The sequence below is a fragment of the Protobothrops mucrosquamatus genome, unplaced genomic scaffold (genome assembly GCF_001527695.2).
Source record: "Protobothrops mucrosquamatus isolate PMUCROS unplaced genomic scaffold, P.Mucros_1.0 scaffold2193, whole genome shotgun sequence".
Lineage (NCBI taxonomy): Eukaryota > Metazoa > Chordata > Lepidosauria > Squamata > Viperidae > Protobothrops > Protobothrops mucrosquamatus.
In genome coordinates, this window is record NW_015388286.1 from 55,656 (window position 1) to 74,014 (window position 18,359).

Below are 18,359 nucleotides of genomic sequence, written 5' to 3' on the forward strand. Positions count from 1 at the left end.
ATAGAAGAAAATATTGACTCAAATTAGGTACAAATGCTCATTTAAAGTTTATTTTATTTGGGTTATTCTCTAGCCTTTCCTTCCACTCATGTTCCCTTCAAGTGCAAGAGTTTTTTCTTGACTTTCAAATCAGTGGAATAAAAATACAAGAAAAAGAAGGGAAAAAAACCTAACCCAATTCTGTGTTTTTGTGATGATGGTGATGATGATGATGATGATGATGATGATGATAATAATAATAATAACAATAATAATAATAATAATAATAATAATAATAATAATAATAATAATAATAATAATAATAATAATAGAGTTGGAAGGGACCTTGGGGGTCATCTAGTCCAACCCCCTGCTCAGGCAGGAAACCCTATACCATTTCAGACAAATGATTGTCCAATCTCTTCTTAAAAACTTCCAGTGTTGGAGCATTCACAACTTCTGGAGGCACGTTGTTCCACTGTTTAACTGTTCTAACTGTCAGGAAAATTCTCCTTAGTTCTAGGTTGCTTCTTTCCTTAGTTTCCAACCATTGCTTCTTGTCCTGCCTTCAGGTGCTTTGTAGAATAGCCTGACTCCCTCTTCTTTGTGGCAACCCCTGAGATATTGGAACATTGCTATCATGTCTCCCCTAATTCTTCTCTTCATTAAACTAGACAGATCCAATTCCAGCAACCGTTCTTTATATGTTTTAGCCTCCAGTCCCTTGATCATCTTTGTTGCTCTTCTTCGCACTCTTTCTAGAGTCTCAACATCTTTTTTACATAGTGATGACCAAAAGTGGATGCAGTATTCCAAGTGTGGCCTTTGTTATTGTTGGTTGCGAAGTCGTGTCCGACCCATCGTGACCCCATGGACAACGTTCCTCCAGGTCTTCCTGTCCTCTACCATCTTCTGGAGTCCATTTAAGTTCACGCCTACTGCTTCAGTGACCCCATCCAGCCACCTCATTCTCTGTCGTCCCCTTCTTCTATTGCCCTCAATCTTTCCCAGCATTAGGCTCTTCTCCAGTGAGTCCTTCCTTCTCATTAGGTGGCCAAAGTACTTGAGTTTCAACTTCAGGATCTGGCCTTCTAAAGAGCAGTCAGGGTTGTTCTCCTCTAGGACTGACCGGTTTGAATGCCTTGCAGTCCAGGGTACTCGCAGGAGTCTTCTCCAGCACCATAGTTCAAAGGCCTCAATTCTTTTGCGCTCAGCCTTTCTTATGGTCCAACTTTCACAGCCATACATTGCAACTGGGAAAACCGTGGCCTTGACTATACGTACTTTTGTTGGCAGGGTGATGTCTCTGCTTTTCAGTATGCTGTCTACATTTGCCATAGCTTTCCTCCCCAGGAGCGTCTTTTAATTTCTTGGTTGCAGTCCCAATCTGTGGTTATCTTGGAGCCCAGGAAGTGGTATTAACACTTCAAGTGTTATATTCATGTATAGTCAGTTTCATATGCTTTTAAAGATCTAAATAATGTTCATTTCTCCTATATGAGTCTTCCTCCTATTTTAAGTCATTTATTGAATTTCCTACCTTGAGGCAGTAGGTATTGCAGACATACAAATGGACCAGGTGAAAATTTAAATGTCAAGAGTAATCCAAATTAAAGTAAAATAATTGTTCCCACTTCTATAAGCCTTTCTTAGGAAGAATTAGTGTATACATAAAGTTCATATTTTTTATTAACTTTGTTTTTGCAGTTTTTTCCTTTCTTTGTCTTTCCAATTTCTGGGTATTAAAATTAATTTTAATATTAACATTAAAATAAATTAATTCCATATGTAATAAGGTACTGTGCTATTGCTCTCTGACATCAGAGGCAAATAACATACAAAGGTATATATGCTAGTTATATATTAATTACTATATATTGATTTGGATGAAAAGCAAACCGAAAGAACAAGTCACCTCTTAAGAAAATACTAATACATTATATTAAACGTGATGGAACGTATTTTCAGCAACAAACAAGGTCAAGCATATCTTCTTTACCAGAAGATATTAAAGCAGATTTTATGATGTCAGAATCAATGAAAGATATATCCATAGCCCTGATGTATATATTGCTCTGACAATTTCAGTCAGGAAGTAGAATGTTAGGAATGTGAGAAATTATCCAATTGTATGCTTGAAGTTTTGCCCATTTGCTTGATGTCCTACTGATATTAAATTAGACAGAGTGAGACCTCGCTTTTCAATATCTTTTAGTGACCATAAATTATATGCTATCTAAATGGTCCAACTTTCCTGTTCAGATGTACAGGAGAAAGGAGACTCAGAAAGTTGTGTTACATTCCCTAACAAACATATCCCAATCAAGTATAACATTTTAGTTTTCTTCCAATCTTACAAGCAAACAGAATGGCTAGGAAATGTATCCAAGATTAACATGTAAAGATCCAAAATCATATTATAAATCTTAGGGGAAAAAATCATATTTAATATAACATTTAACAACAGAATATACAAGTCCTGATTTTATCTCTGAAGAATGCTCTCAGCAAACATTATTACTTTGTGAGTTATTTCAGTTTTAGGTAGCCCAACTATGAATGACACTGGGGGCTAGCCATACAACAATATAAAAACATTAAATAAACAAGAACAATTCCAGACTCAGACCCAAAAAAAAAAGGAAGAAGAGCAAATGGCAAGCCTCACACACACAAACACACAGAGGGAAGGAGGGAGGGAGGGAGGGAGGGAGAGATTGAGAGAGATTGAGATAAAGAGAGAGAGAGAGAGAGAGAGAGAGAGAGAGAGAGAGAGAGAGAGAGAGAGAAATTGACCTTGAACAAGTGGGCTCCAAGCATTTTAGCCCTGGCCTGGAGGACAGGTTCAATTATATTTTTTTTAAAAAGGCAACACCTTAAGTACATTTGCGCACAGGTGAAAATAACTACTTTGATTTTAAGACTAAATCAAACTGAAAATTATGTCACTAATTTTAGACCAAATATGATATTGGAAAAGTCGAAGCAAACAGTGTTATTCAATAGATCTTACTATCTAGTAATATGAAGAAAATCTGTTTTCAGTTATATGATTTTTCTTAACAACTTCTCTTTCGTGGTCAGGTTTTTGTTTTATTTTTATTTTTTTTTAAAAAAAACCTTCCATCTTTATTTTGCCTCTGGGCTCCCAGAGTCTGTTATATTCAAGAGTAAGTTTAAGGATGCGAAAGCTCAAGGAGCAAGGGTGAAAAAAGAATGGGCAGTCATTTGAATCAGTGAGTGACAGGTTGGACCAGCTCTCTGTATACATTAATAAATTAGAATTTTAATTGTGCCTCCGACTGCAGAAGCAGCTCCACTACTTTAATATGTACCAACAATTGGCTATGCTATGGAATCTGTGATGTGGCCCTCACTGTTGACCTCTGAAACACAATTCCCACTCTGACTACGGAAACTGTTTGGTTTGATCCTTTCAACTTATTTGAATCCTGACAAATAAGCTCATAGCTGAAAGGTCAACATAGTCATATTTCATCCTCTGGAGCAATTCTTAAGACATCTGCACAACAAAGCACTTCTTCTAGTACCTGACATTGGGCCTTGCCAGCACACTATCTCATTAAAATGTCTCCAGTAGAAGCGTCTATTAAAAGGCAAATGGATAAGATATGGATTGGCCAAACAACGCTTTTTTCCCTGAGATTTTAGCAAAAGAGCATGGATTCAGCGTCCATAACAATGGTTTTCAACACGCATTTGCCAAGAAGCAAAACAGTTATTCCTTTCCAAATACAATAAACCAAAGGATGGAGTAATACAGGGTCAAACTGGATCTTATACCCATGGATTCTAAACAACCCTCTAAATATTGGCTACTTCCTGGTTGTTAGCCGACAACCTACTCTTCCAGTTTCATCAACCATGCAATTAATCAGTGTATGGAATGTATGTGCTGAGCTTTGAATATATATTTTTGAGGAAAACAGTACTAAAAGCAATAATGCACTTCATGTCATTTTGGTGAGAAATTTTGACTATAATCCAAAAATATGTGAGCAGAGGAGACTTCAAGGAAGGAAAGTTTCTGAATAATGTCATACCAAGCACAGAAGATCACATTATCTAACTTTTCCCCCCATAAGCCTGGGTACCTAATCTCACATGTTTTGAAGGGACTCTAGAGTGAACTGCACAGAGATTATTGGAATCTTTGTTGTCACTGGATACATCTAATATTTATAAACAAAAGCAGCACATTTCATATAAAGAACCTGTTAGTAATACCAAAACAAACTCAATTGACTAAGCCAATTTCAACTAACATCACTCATCTTTCCTCGAAAATGTAAACCGAAACAGCAAATCTAATGCAGCTATCTTTTTTGAACCAACATAATATCGTACTGGCCCATAAAGTGATCTACAACAATATGGAATTAAACAATTAAAATGGTTTCTTACAAAGACTGCTCAACAGATATTGAGTATTCAACTGAAAATATATAATTTTCACAAACATAATAAATATTGGGAAGTTTCTAGATAAAAACATCATCTCACTAGAAAACTGTCTCGTGTGTTTAAAATAGCATTTCACAATGCTGTTTCAAAACAACAAGAGTTCCTGGATTATGGTTTGTCATATGCCCTTATTTCAAACATTCTCTATTCTTTCCAAATCTTTTACTTAAAGAACAATTAATACCCCCTTTTCAGAATATCACATATCAATGGTGTATGATGCATGGTCTCTGAGAAATGATCTCTTTTTATGATCTCCTCCATAGGAAGCTGCCTTATTCTGATTCAGACCATATAATCATTTATTGTTTTCTATATTATCTGACAGAGACTCTTTAAGATTTCAAAGAGTGGTGATGTTCAGCTTTACATGGAAATGTAAAGAACAGAATCCTGTACCTGCCTGAATCTTTCAAAGTTCTTTTCATATTCCTCACAAGTTCTTTAGTTTATTGATGAAAAATTCAAGACTATGCAGCACTGATCCATTTCCACCACCATAATAATGCTACCAAACATGTTTGAGTAAATATCAATAAAAGCAAAGTAATCCATTTTTTTTTTAAAAAAATCATCTTCCCGTTATTTATACTATTTGCATCCTTTTAACATATATTATTCAAGCAAATCAAAACTTTTTTTAAAAGAAAATATTTCTTACCTGAAGGGCTGGCTGTTTGTCATTCCTCTTGGGAGACTTTAGCCCACTAACTTGTTGTTGCTGCTGTTGTTGCTGCTGCTGTTGTTGCTGTAACAGAAGTTGTCTTGCTACCTGGAGAGCCTGAGGAAAAATATAAAATAAATTAGTTCCATCTAACTTAATTTAATGAAATGCTTGTTTCCTGCTTGAGCAGGTGGTTGAATTAGAAGACCTTCAAGGTCCCTTCCAATTCTGTTATTCTGTTCATAACAGGCCAGGCTTGGCTAAAATAGGGTGGACTATTTTTTTTTCTGATAGATCATGCTGGGTGAACCCAGCCAGTGTCTTATCATGTTAAATGAAAAGGACTTCACATGAAGTCTTCATAAATCTATGAACACAGCAACTATGTTTTATTAACCTGGTTTTTGGTTTGAGATGCTATGTGAATACAGCTGTTATGTACATGTCCTAAAGCAGGGGTCTTCAAACTTGGCCCTTTTATGACTTGTGGAGTTCAACTCCCAGCGTGCCTGGCTGAGGAATTCTGGGAGTTGAAGTTCACAAGTCATAAAAGGGCCAAGTTTGAAGACCCTTGTCTTAAAGAGAACCAAATCTAAGAAGCACCACTGGACTGACCCAGCAGTTACTGTCTTTTTGGAGGACAGGAGTAATCTATGGAATAAGTTGTTTTTTATTTTTTTTATACTAGCGATATACAAACAATAACACTAACAGGAAAAAACAGTAGTGGTGGTCAGAAAAGAACCTACATAAATTGTGATGATTAAAATAAATTAAAACACAGCCAAAAGGAAAGAACAGAAATCCCCCCCCCAAAAAAACCTAATGAAAGAAAAAAAGAAAAGATATAGTATTCATTTAATATCAACACATAATTAACCCATCAAAATTACTCAATAAAATTCCAACAGGAGTATAGCAAAGCCAAAACACCTGAATTGTAATGATGATCTCAATGAACTCTCAACGCTATTGTCCCATTGTTCAAAGAATTCAGTATTATCCTAATGTACTGAAAAAAATGGAGTGGAGTTTTTATAATCAGCATGTCAGTTGACTTCTATATATAGTCATTCTAAATTCTGATGAGAAGAATCAGTTTATGTAGAAGACAGTTGTTGGTGAGACCATTTTGTCACCGTTTCACATTATAACAAGACATCAATAGCCTCCTTTTAAAGCCATCTCAAAGAATATAAATGCAATATCTCGCAGAGAAACAGACATTTAAAATAACAGTATCACTGTTCCTTGGCAAACTCTGGAAAGTTCTGTTAGGCCATGTTCATACATTCCATTTCTTCCTGATCTCCAGGAAGAGATTAGGAGGTGATCTCAGGCTCATATTTTCTCACATTTATCCTTCTTGATTTGCCCTTACTTTGTCTGTCTTAAGGAGAAATAAATAAATGAACAGGAAATCCTGTATTTCTATGGACACTGGACTCCCTTTAACATAAAAAAAAATAAACTTTAATTCTTTTACTAGAGTTAGACAATAATTGCATATCAATGCTATTGGCTTTTGCCCGTGCTGTTAATGAGGCTATTGGCCTTGTTGTTTCAAATAACCTCATATTCATTTACATATTTAAGTAAAGTCTGTTAAACAGTGACTTCTGCTGTTCAGTATTCGACCCAGTCTTTGACTGTTATGAAAACATCAGCTAACAACACAACTACTAGCTTTACAATTCAAACAAGAACTGGAATGTTATACATTCAAGGTCCCTGCGCTAGTTTCAAGGGGGATAATGCACCCCCATGTGATAAATCAGCAATAGCTGGATCTAAGAAACAGTGGCAAGGGAAACTATAAAAGGAATTGGGACGCCAGTGCCACAGCTGAAGATACATTTGGAATTTTTGAGTATGTAGCAGGTGATAAAACCTGGAGACTGGGGAAAAGAACAAAGAGATTCATGAAGTGTATTCCTATGCAGCTCACTCCAAGGAAGCTAAAGGACTCACCAACATTTCAGATATGAAGGAGAAAGCCTGCCTGTAGGAGCCAGAAGGAAATTAATGCCTGTAAGAGGACAGCTGGAAGCTTACATGCCTCAAGGACGTGTCCCCTGCTTGCTGCCTCATTGGAGGATTCACCATTGCTGGACTCAAGGGTTTCCTGGTCTCCTTGGAGATGTTCAGTACATGCGTAGGTGTTAACAGTGGGAAGAGTAAAGACTTCATCAATGTAAAAGAAGAAAGAAATAGTCCTGTGCAAGATGCCTACATGGAAACAGGGAGGAAAGCATTCTTCAGCATATGTTCACTGAGATGCTAAAGCTGAAACTGATTACATGATACTCTTGAATTTATTTAGTTCCATAGGCTGGAAAATATGATAAACTATTAATTAAAAAAGAAGAGTGACCAGTAACTACAATAAGCAAAGGAAGTCTCATATTTCTTAGCAAAGATCCAGACTGTTCTGCTTCTATTTCTACTTTGATACACTACTCTAAAAGACACTATAAATATCTGAACAAAGAAAATTTTCAGTATGAAAAATAGTATCTACCTGGCATGAAAGAAGCACTGTCATGAGTAATTTTAGTCTCAGATCCATACACGGATACAGAATAACAGATTCAGTGAAATGTAAACTCTAATGACATACCTGTAACATTCCTTGGCATCCACATTTATATTTTATTTTGGTTCATTATCAAACAAAGATCCTAAAAAGTACAATGTCATTTCCCCAACCTCCTGCCTTCGAGATAAACTGGACTACAATTCTCAAGATGCCAGCCAAGATGGCCCCAGGTCATGCTTGCTGGGGGAATGATGGGAGTTGTAAAGAAACAAACACTGCACATTGTATAACCTAGTGTATTCAGATGGTGAAGCCAAAAGGGGGAAAACAGATGCTCAAAAATAAAAGTAAAGGAATGGGTGGTAATTTTTGTTAAGTTTTTAAATTCTGAGCTGATGTGGTTTAGTAGCATTCATTGCATATCCCTTTTGGTACTTTGCATGGGTTCCAAGATACTGCAGGCACTTTCACAGTCAGGACTTCTGGTATTTAGAGCCACTGAATATATAATTAAATTAAACCACAGAGAGCTGATAACACCTCACCAAAGCACAAGAAGAGGATAATATCCTTTCTCTATGTTAAACTTAATGTTGGTAGAAAAGACTGTGGACTGCTAATAGTAACCTTTATTACAAGGTCAACCCATGTCATCTATTCAATTGTTCAGTTTAACTCTCACCTTCTCCAGCTGCTTCGGAGAGTCTCAGCTCACCCTTGACCCAAAATCCAACTGCTTGCCCTGTAATTCTAAAGGCTAATCAACAGTTATTACTTCTCTGGAGCTAGACAAGAAAGAAGAAGAGCACTGAAAAGAAAGCAAGTTGGCTAGCATAGGGCTTGTCTGCCTACCCTCCCATCCTCTAGGATTGCATGCGACTTTAGAGAATCTTTATGAAATTAGCTGTCAGTTCTCCATTCAATCTTAATGGTCACCAATTCTTATTATGCTGACTTCTGTTCTCTAATGCAGCTTGTCAACCATTGCTTAAGAGATTTTAAGTAAGCTTTCCATTTCTTTTAGCACATAAACTGTAGATGAGAAATGAGGGCACGTTTTTGGTCACCGTAATTTTTTAATAGACTAGGATAATACAATCTATTCAAAAGAATGCCTTCTTTTTTAAAAAAAAAAGTTGACAGGCTTTTATGAATCTTCACGGCTATAAACATTCACCATGGAATGGCATGGATAAACTATTCTGTGAATGAGTAGGTAGATACATTTGTAAAGAAGCAAGTCTGTTAGTACTATGTTGACAAGTATAATATATCTAAAATCCTCTTTTTGTACATAAAAATTCAACAAGTCAATCTTTTTGACATCTGTTTTCTTTTATCTACTGAATGTCACAAATAACTCACTTCACCAGCAGGGTCTTACAGCGGAATATGAACTTGTGAGGTAAACATAGTGCAAGGACCAATTAGCAAGTAGAAAAGAAATATTCCTTTTCGTTTAACAACTAGGGAAGACAAAAATAGTTCAGTGAAACTAGGTTCTGGAGGAGTCGGAAAAGGAAAATAATTGATGTTAATAAAACAATGGTGGTGTGAAGAAAAAGAGAAGTTTCTTTCTCTCTCTTTAACGATAGGTGAAGTCATCCAATAACTAACTGACAAACTAACTATATTTCAATGGGTGAAAATGGTTTCTAGTCTTTTTAAAAGAAGATTAGATAAGTCTCAGATATTAATCTTTGCAGCTACATGAAGTATATTGTTTATAAAACTCCAGTTTTATAAACAGTATACCACTGAATATAAGTTGCTAGGAGACAAAAGTAGGGCAAGGCAATCAGTTCCCCTCTTATGCTTTCCTACTGTTGTTGCCATTTTAAGGGCTTCAGGTTTGCCAATAAGACAAACTGGATGTTGTATGAGATGGATCTGATCCACAAATTATGATAAAGTGACATAATTTACACAGTGACAAAGCTGTCCCAATAAAAGAGTCATTCTCTGTCTCATAGTACAGGAGACCATAATGAAAGCTAAGATATTCTACAAAGCTCCTTGGCCCAGACTAGCATTACTGAGGCTTCATAGCAATAAAGTAGTCCTTGACTTATAATTGAAGTTACAACAGTGCTGGAAAAAAATTACTTATAACTAATGCAGTGTTCCTGCAGTTATGTGATCAAAATGTGGTGGTTATTAAAAAGAGTTGCACAAGGTTGCACTTATTTTTGGAAATAAAGATGGTATCCTTTTTCTCTGAATAACAAAGCTGCCAATGTTCAAAGTAATGTGGAGGTGTCTATAGAGACTGCTTCTTCCCAGCATTTCCTGGAATGACTGTTATTAGATGATGCTGTATGGGTCACACTGTCAGTCCAGAAATTCATACAAAAGAGACACACAGCCTCTGTGAAGAGCTTATACTGCTTTCAGTAGGTAGGTCATTTTTGTAATGAACAGCTGTAAAAGCTATGAATTCTGCCTACCTCATATATATTAAAAATAAATCGAATGTTTTCAGAAGGAAGAATGAATACTAGCTGGACTTTATTCCTGCTGTTCTTTCACCCTTTATATAGCACATGTTAAAGAAATCTGTTCCCAGCAGGATCCATGGTAATATTATAATGCATTGTTAGCTCAGATTCCAAAATTGTTTGCTAAAGTTGGTAGCTGGAAGAGGACAAAAGTAACCTATTAAGACTTCTTTCAGCATTTCAGTATGGTTTTATCAACAGAATGACACTAATCATTTAATGTTATATAGACTAATGTGATGGTCAATTCTGAGAAGTAACACAAGATTCTTAAACAAATCTATTTCATTAACTATATATCCACATATACAATATAAAAACCATTTTTGCATTATTTTTTGGAACTCAATGAAATCGGTAAAGATTTTGCCATATATACTTTCCTTTCTTCATTGTTCATAGAATTTTTCCTTCTTATATTTTCCTGAGCTATCATTAAAAACAAAATTGTGTGTATAACAACATTCATAGGAATCATGTCCAAAAATAAAAAGGCGCTTTAACATGGTTGTAAACACCACATGCTCACCAAAAACAGTTGTTCTGGGGTGAGGTGGAGGTGAAAGTATAACTGTCCTGTGGATATTTTGCTCCAAAATCAGAATCCAACCTTCCACAAGCGTGGCCTGGAGACTAAAACATATGCAGGATTTGGGTTTGGCTAGTCTAGAGAAAAGAAGGACTAGGGAGACATGATAGCAGTATTCCAGTATTTGAGAGGCTGCCACAAAGAGGAGGCGGTTAATTTATTTTCCAAAGCACCAGAGGGCCGGACAAGAAACAATGGATGGAAACTAATCAAGGAGAGAAGCAATCTGGAATTAAGGAGAAACTTCCTAACAGTGAGGACAATTAACTAGTGGAACAGCTTGCCTTCAGACTTTGTGGATGCTCCATCACTGGAGATTTTTAAGGAGGGACTGGACTGTCACTTGTCTGAAATGGTATAGGATCTGCTGCTTGAGCAGGGGGCTGGACTAGAAGACCTCCAAGGTCTCTTCCAGCTCTATTCTGATTCTGATTCAAGTCTGCAAACCTCCTCATATAGGCCAGCGCCTAGCTGATGGGTTAAAAGAAGAAAGGGACATTTTTCAAGGGAGGTAGAGAAACAAGCCTTATTGTAATCAATCCAGTTCAAGTTCCAAGCAGTTGGCAATGTTATCTATGGAAACATTCCAGTGGAAGAGTACACAAAGCAGCAAATTAATTTTTGCCTGAGAACCTTGTAAATTTTCAGAAAGCCGAAGCCCTGGAACACTGAAAAAAACACATAAACTTTTCTTCCTTCAAATTAAATCAACACATAATGTTTCTTTCTCTTTTTTAAAAAATAAATAAATAAAAACACAATGCTTTTATTATTTCCGTGAATTTCTTATGGCCACAAAGAAAACAAGAGATCGGTCACATGTTTATTTACTTGAGCTACTCCCTTTTCCTTCTGATAAATAATCAAGCTTGCTTTCCAGAAAAAAACAGAATCAGTGAGCTGGGAAATCTGATGGTCATCAAACAGACTGATATACTAGGAAAGGCAACAGACCACTGTTCCCACAGTTAGCTTTGCAGGCCTACACCTACACCAGCATCTGAGTAAATAACTGTAGTCACCCCTTCCATCTTCTCTATGCAATTAATCTTTCAGTTAAATAAACTGTCCTCAAGCAATTGCCAACATTGTTATTTTTCCCAATTGCATATTTCTGAAAATCAGCCACTCCTCCCACATCCTTCACGATGGATCACACATATTCTTAAATGTGTGCTGCACCTGCAGTTGTTCATAAATATGAATTTGTTCTAAAACATTTTCTTCTTAAAATATTTAGCATACTGCAGATTTCATAAAAGATTTTTAAGGATGCTGGTTCCTATTATATATTTTCCATTTCCCCTTTCACTCTATGGCTATGATGAGACTGCTTCAAACAATTAACTAAAAAGGTACGTATCAGTGTTAAGAGGACTTTCCTTGAGGAATATCATAAAATGCCAACAAAAATGCAGTATGTTTTAAGGGATACAAACAAGTTCTACTGAAACGTAGCAACTGCTGTAAGCATTAGCTTCTGGTATTAAATCAATACTCCAACTCTTTGATGTGAAAGTAAACTATTTGCAAATAAGTTTTCCTTCCCTCATTCTTTCCCTTCTGCTTGTTGTAGTACCAAGACAACAGTTATAAATGAAAGAGACAGCACCCAATCAGTAGCCAGCATTTCATTAGCATTTGTTTTCTACAAATATTAACAAGACTGATTCAGAAATGGAAATAGCCACAAGGCAAAGACTCGTTCAAGCCCCTTTCTCCTTCTTTTTTTCTTTCTTTGATGCTGTTCTTCCTGAACTTGAGACAATGATAGGACAAGGGTTGCTCGCTCGCTCTCATTCACTTAAAACATGTGTACACATACACACATAAACACACAATAAATGAACGGCTTGCCTCCCTCTGTAAGTGATAACATGGAAACTTCCTGAGATATATACTTGAAAAGCAAGACGGCACCCCCCAAAACAAGGAAAAAAGTTAGCAGGAACCAGCTTACAATCCATCTTGTTTTCATTCACAAGGCAGTAAACATCTTATTTGCTTTAAAGCCCCAGCGATTAAAATCTCCTATAATTGCAAGCAAGATAGCCAGTTTAAAAGTTCCTTGCAGCTTTAACATTGTGCCCTCTTTCCCCCCCTGGATATTTCAAAAGACAATATAAAGAGTTTAGTTTCACAGAACAAGCGCTTACTGTTAATCTCTAGTTTGCCGTCTTCTTGCCGAAGATGTGTCCTGGCTGTTTGTCTGAAGCAGGGGGTTGAAGAATGGCAAAAAGATGTTTGAATAAACAGGAAGTGCTGTGCAGCTGAAGCACACACTGAAGGGAAAACACATTGGAGCACTGCCCTTTGTAGGCAACAACGGGAGGCTTGCCTCCACAGTAGCAACGTCTGCTTTTATGAAACGACAAAGAAACCACAAGAATTTAAGCAATTTTTCCCCCCATCTCCAAGTCAACTGGAGCTTGCAGGTAATTTCAAAGTTGTGCTTAACACGCCAAAAAATTATATTAATTCTACCCTATTAAAGCAGATGGCTGCATGCTTAAAATCATACATCACTAGCTGAAACAACGGCAAATGCATCTTAGCCACGAAGCTAGGCAAATCCTTTATTTGTACATAGTTTTGGAAAGCTTGTTTTTCACACTCTTCATGGTACCCACGCACTTATGTCAATAAAATGTCTGTTAAGGTTGGCCAGACTTCACAGCAATTATTCAAATTCCTTCATAACAGTTCCCCCCCCCCTTTCAAACAAATCAGACTTTGCATCGAAGTTCTCAGGAGTGTGTGCCTTTAATATCTTTCCCCAGATTCATTCTTTTTCTTACATCTTCCTTTCCCTTCACCAAAGCAAAATACCTATTTAAATCCAAATGATTAAGTAAACTGTCTTCCCTTCCGTCATCTCTCCTGCTCCTGCTCCCCTTCCTCAGCCTCAATTATTAAAGTCCTGCTCTTTTGACATCTAGGAGAAATGACAAAGATATTGACAAGGCAAGTAAAGTGGAGCTGACACTTGAAGACGGTTTGTGAAGGGGTTGAACGGTGGAACAACCAGCAACAGTAGTTTACCTTTTAAAGGGGGGGGGGGGAAGGATTCCTCCCGAAAATGTATTGCTATTGTAAAATGTGCTACAATCTCTGATATTTGTTATTTAGCATGTAACTCCTGGACTTGTCTGTCATTCTAGGTGCTAATGCTACCTAAAATAACTCATTGGGAGCTGTCAGTTTACACAGGACCCAATCTTTTCTTCATACGAGGATTTTTATTTTTTTTTAACACTGGAATTCATCTTCTTTTGATCTTACATTCAAAGCAACAGCAGCTTGATAGACATGCAAGTCTGAAAGCAAATCCAGACGCTGAAGATAAACTGGCAGAGTATGACAGGCAGGAGCATCTAAAGCTTATAAAAATGAAGAGAACAGCATGTCGTCTGAGTATTACAATAGCAGAAATCAAGAGACACATTAGGTGGAACTGATCAGCCACAAAAACCATTCAAAAGGCAGATCACAGAAACAGAAAGTCTAGGCAGCTGTAGGAAGGGGAGGAGGGGAGGGGGAAAGAATGGGAAATATCTGCTTTAAAGAGGCATCACCTTTTCTTTAAAGCATTACCGGTTTTTTTTTCTGCTCCCGGTATGCAAAGTGGAAGAAATTGAGGGTTTCTTGTAAAAAAAAAAAAAAAAAAAAGCCTTGACGAACTCAGCAGTCCTCACCACTTAATCTTTTAATTAGGCTTCTTCATTAGGCAGGCTAAACAAAAACATTTTAAACTGAACCGTGTGTCTGTGGTGCTTCACTTTTCGGTTGTAGATGTTAGGAAGGAGTTTTCTGTAGAAATTCAGAAGGCCGTCCCAAATACAGCATTTCATGCTGACGTTCCAGTGAGGCTCAAAAGTCCAGAGAAATAAACATAGTCCTTGACTTACAACAATTCATTTAAGGACTCTTCAAAGTTACACTGGCACTGAAAAAAGGGACTTGTGATCATTTTTCACACTGATGACCAAAGCACCTTTCAGACAACTATGATGGGAAATCTCCATGGGCACACTTATGACTGTGGTCACATGATCAAAATTCAGACGCTTGGCAACTCCCTCGTATTTATGATGGTTGCAATGTCCTAGGGACATTTGACCCTCTTTTGTGACCTTCTGTCAAGAAAACCCAATGGGGAAGCCAGATTCACTTAATAACCATGTCACTAACTTAACAACTGCAGTGATTCATTTAACAACTGCTGCAAGAAGTTTGTAAAATGGGACAAAATTCACTTAAAAACTGTTTCGCTCAGCCTTTTAAATTTTGGGCTCAACTGTGGTCGTAAGCAGAGGAGTACCTGTACATCTGGGCTGTACCTTAATATGGCAATCAGTAATACGGAGGTCTGCTAATATTCGTTAATTGGCAAATCTCTTGGAAATGCCACCCATTTACATTTGCAAGCCCTTAAGAGCTCCATTCCTTGAAAATTGCTTAGAAATCTGATTAGCTACTGGGTTCTCTCTTCACTGTTGAAAGACCAATGTTTGTTGGAGAATATTAGTTAAATTGGCCTATCTCTGAGACAGTTAACACCAAAGGAGAAAGCGTTTATGTGGGAATGATCACTAAAACTTTGCTGGGGAAAATCCATACATTTTTAATTCCTACCTCTTCCCCATAAGCCTCTTACTTTAATTGAAGTTGCTGAAAATAATGGAAAAAAGCATTTCTCCAACAATTTTGTACTTAGAGATGTTTGTTAACAAACACAGGATGAGCAGGCAGCCTTACCAAAAGGGCAGCAGACGCATTATAATTTAGCCTGTGGTTATTCCTGATTAAGAATACCCTCTGGGACAACAAAGAAAGATACTCTTTTGTACCAGGAATTGCTTTTAAAATTAGCGTCGTATAATAAAGCAAGAGGATAACTGTACAGCTGTGCTAAAACAATGATGAGGGTTGCAATTTTACTTTGCAGTTTAGGAAATCTAAGAAGAGCTGTCTGAGAATTAAAAGAAACCTCTCAAATGGGACTTAGTGCACGTAGTCCTCAACTTACAACTGTCTAGCAACCCTTTGAAATTACAACTGCACTGAAAAAAGTGACGTATGACTGGCCTTTGCACTTATGACTGTTGCAGCATTCCCACGGTCAGGTGATCAAGATTTGGGTACATGCATTTATAACAGTCGCAGGTCCCAAAGGCTCATTTGCAATCTTGCCAGTTGGCTTCCAACAAGCTAAGTCAATGGGGGAAGCCAGATTTCCTTACCACCCACAGGATTTATTTAACAACTGTAATGACTTGCTTAACAATCATGGCAAAAAAAAGTTTGCAAAATTGGGCACAATCCATTTAACAACCAGTTTGCTTAGCAATGGAAATTTGGGTCCCAATTGTGTTTATAAGTTGAGGACTACCTGTATGGCAATGCTTCTCAGCCTTGGCAGCTTTAATTTGAGGAGCTGAAATCTGCACATCTTAAAGTTGCCAAAATTAAGGAGCACACTGCACTATGCCAACCCAAGTAGAGATTGATTACATTAATAATAATAATAATAATAATAATAATAATAATAAAAATAAAAATAATAGTAATAATAATAATAATAATAGAGTTGGAAGGGACCTTGGAGGTCATCTAGTCCAACCCCCTGCTCAGGCAGGAAATCCTATACCCGTGGTGGCAAACCTATGGCACGCGTGCCACAGGTGGTACGCAGAGCCCTCTCTATGGGCATGTGTGCCGTCGCCCCTGTCCTATGCCTTCAGCTGGGTTTTATAAAAACTTTTTGCTTTAGGCTTCCGCCGCTGTGTGCAAAAAAAAAAAAGGTTTAATCAATCAATCAATTTCAACTTCTCGCAGGAGAAAAAAAGATCTCGCAAAGTTGGAATTGATTGATTGAACTTTTTAGACCCACCCAGTCTGCCGTTACCACCACAGCCACGCCCACTCAATGGGCCATGCCCACCCAATTGGCCACACCCATCCAATGGGCCACACCCATCCAATGGGCCACGCCCGTTGGATCCCGACAATACATAAGTGGGTTTGGGGTTGCAGTTTGGGCACTCGGACTCTAAAAGGTTCGCCATTACTGTCCTACACCATTTCAAACAAATGGCTATCCAGTCTCTTCTTAAAAACTTTCAGTTATTGGAGCATTCACAACTTCTGGAGGCAGGTTGTTCCACTGATTAATTGTTCTAACTGTCAGGAAGTTTCTCCTTAGTTCTAGGTTGCTTCTCTCCTTGGTTAATTTCCATCCGTTGCTTCTTGTCCTGCCTTCAGGCGCTTTGGAGAATAGAACCTCTTCTTTGTGGTAGCCCCTGAGATATTGGAACACAGCTATCATGTCCCCCCTCGTCATTCTCTTCATTAGATTAGACATACCCAATTTCAGCAACTGTTCCTTATATGTTTTAGCCTCCAGTCCCCTGATCATTTTTGTTGCTCTTCTCTGTACTCTTTGTAGAGTCTCAACATCTTTTTTACATCACGGTGACCAAAACTGGATGCAGTATTCCAAGTGTGGCCTTACCAAGGCATTGTAAAGTGGTATTAACACTTCATGTGATCTTGATTCTATCTCTCTGTTAATGCAGCCCAGCACTGAGTTGGCTTTTTTGGCAGCTGCAGCACACTGCTGGATCATATTTAAGTGATTGTCCACTAGGACTCCAAGATCCCTCTCAAGTTGCTACTATTGAGCAAGGTACCACCTATACTATACCTGTGCATTTGGTTTTTCTTCCCTAAATGCAGAATCTTACTTTTTTCATCATTGAATTTCATTTTGTTAGATAGTGCCCAATGTTCAAATCTGTCAAGATCCTTCTGTATCTTAAGCCTATCTTCTGGAGTATTGGCTATTCCTGCCAGTTTAGTGTCTGCAAATTTGATGAGTTCCCCATCTATCCCCTCATCCAAATTGTTGATGAAGATGTTGAAGAGCACTGGGCCCAGAACAGACCCCTAGGGCACCCCACTACACACTTCCCTCCATGTAGAAGCAGTTCCATTGAAGACCACACGCTTAGTATGGCCAGTCAGCCAGCTACGAATCCATCTGTGGTGATGCTGTCTAACCCACATTTTTCTATCTTATCAAGTAGTAGGTTGTGGTCTACTTTATCAAATGCCTTACTGAAGTCCAAGTAAATTATATTCCTCTGGTTCACTAATTTTGTCACCTGGTCAAAGAATGCAATAAGGTTTGTCTGGCATGATCTGTTTTTGACAAACCCATGTTGGCTTTTGGTAATGACTTTGTTTGCCTCTAGGTGTTCACTGATTCGTTGCTTGATTATCTTTTCTAAGATCTTCCCAGGTATTGAGGTCAGGCTGATAGGTCTGTAGTTTCCTGGATCTATTTTTTTCCTTTTTTGAAGATGGGAACTACTTCAGCTCTTTTCCAGTCCTCTTGTAGTTCCCCAGTGCTCCAGGATCTTTAAAAGATATAGTTCAGTGGTTCTGAGATCACATCTGCCAGGGGACTGGAGGCTAAAACATATAAGGAACGGTTGCTGGAATTGGTTATGTCTAGTTTAACGAAGAGAAGGACGAGGGGGGACATGATAGCAGTGTTCCAATATCTCAGGGGCTGCCACAAAGAAGAGGGAGTCAAGCTAT

General features: G+C 37.7%; 1 protein-coding gene across 1 annotated transcript in view; it reads right to left on the bottom strand.

Annotated features, from left to right (window-relative positions):
* The window catches only part of LOC107295016 (forkhead box protein P1-like), a gene marked incomplete at its 3' end in the record, with an annotated part of 145,295 nt that overhangs the window by 55,389 nt on the left and 71,547 nt on the right, over nt 1-18,359 (bottom strand). The window contains exon 2 of the mRNA XM_015824303.1: nt 5,126-5,245. Within this exon, the coding sequence (XP_015679789.1) occupies nt 5,126-5,245 (120 nt within the window). The remainder of the gene's footprint in view (nt 1-5,125; nt 5,246-18,359) is intronic.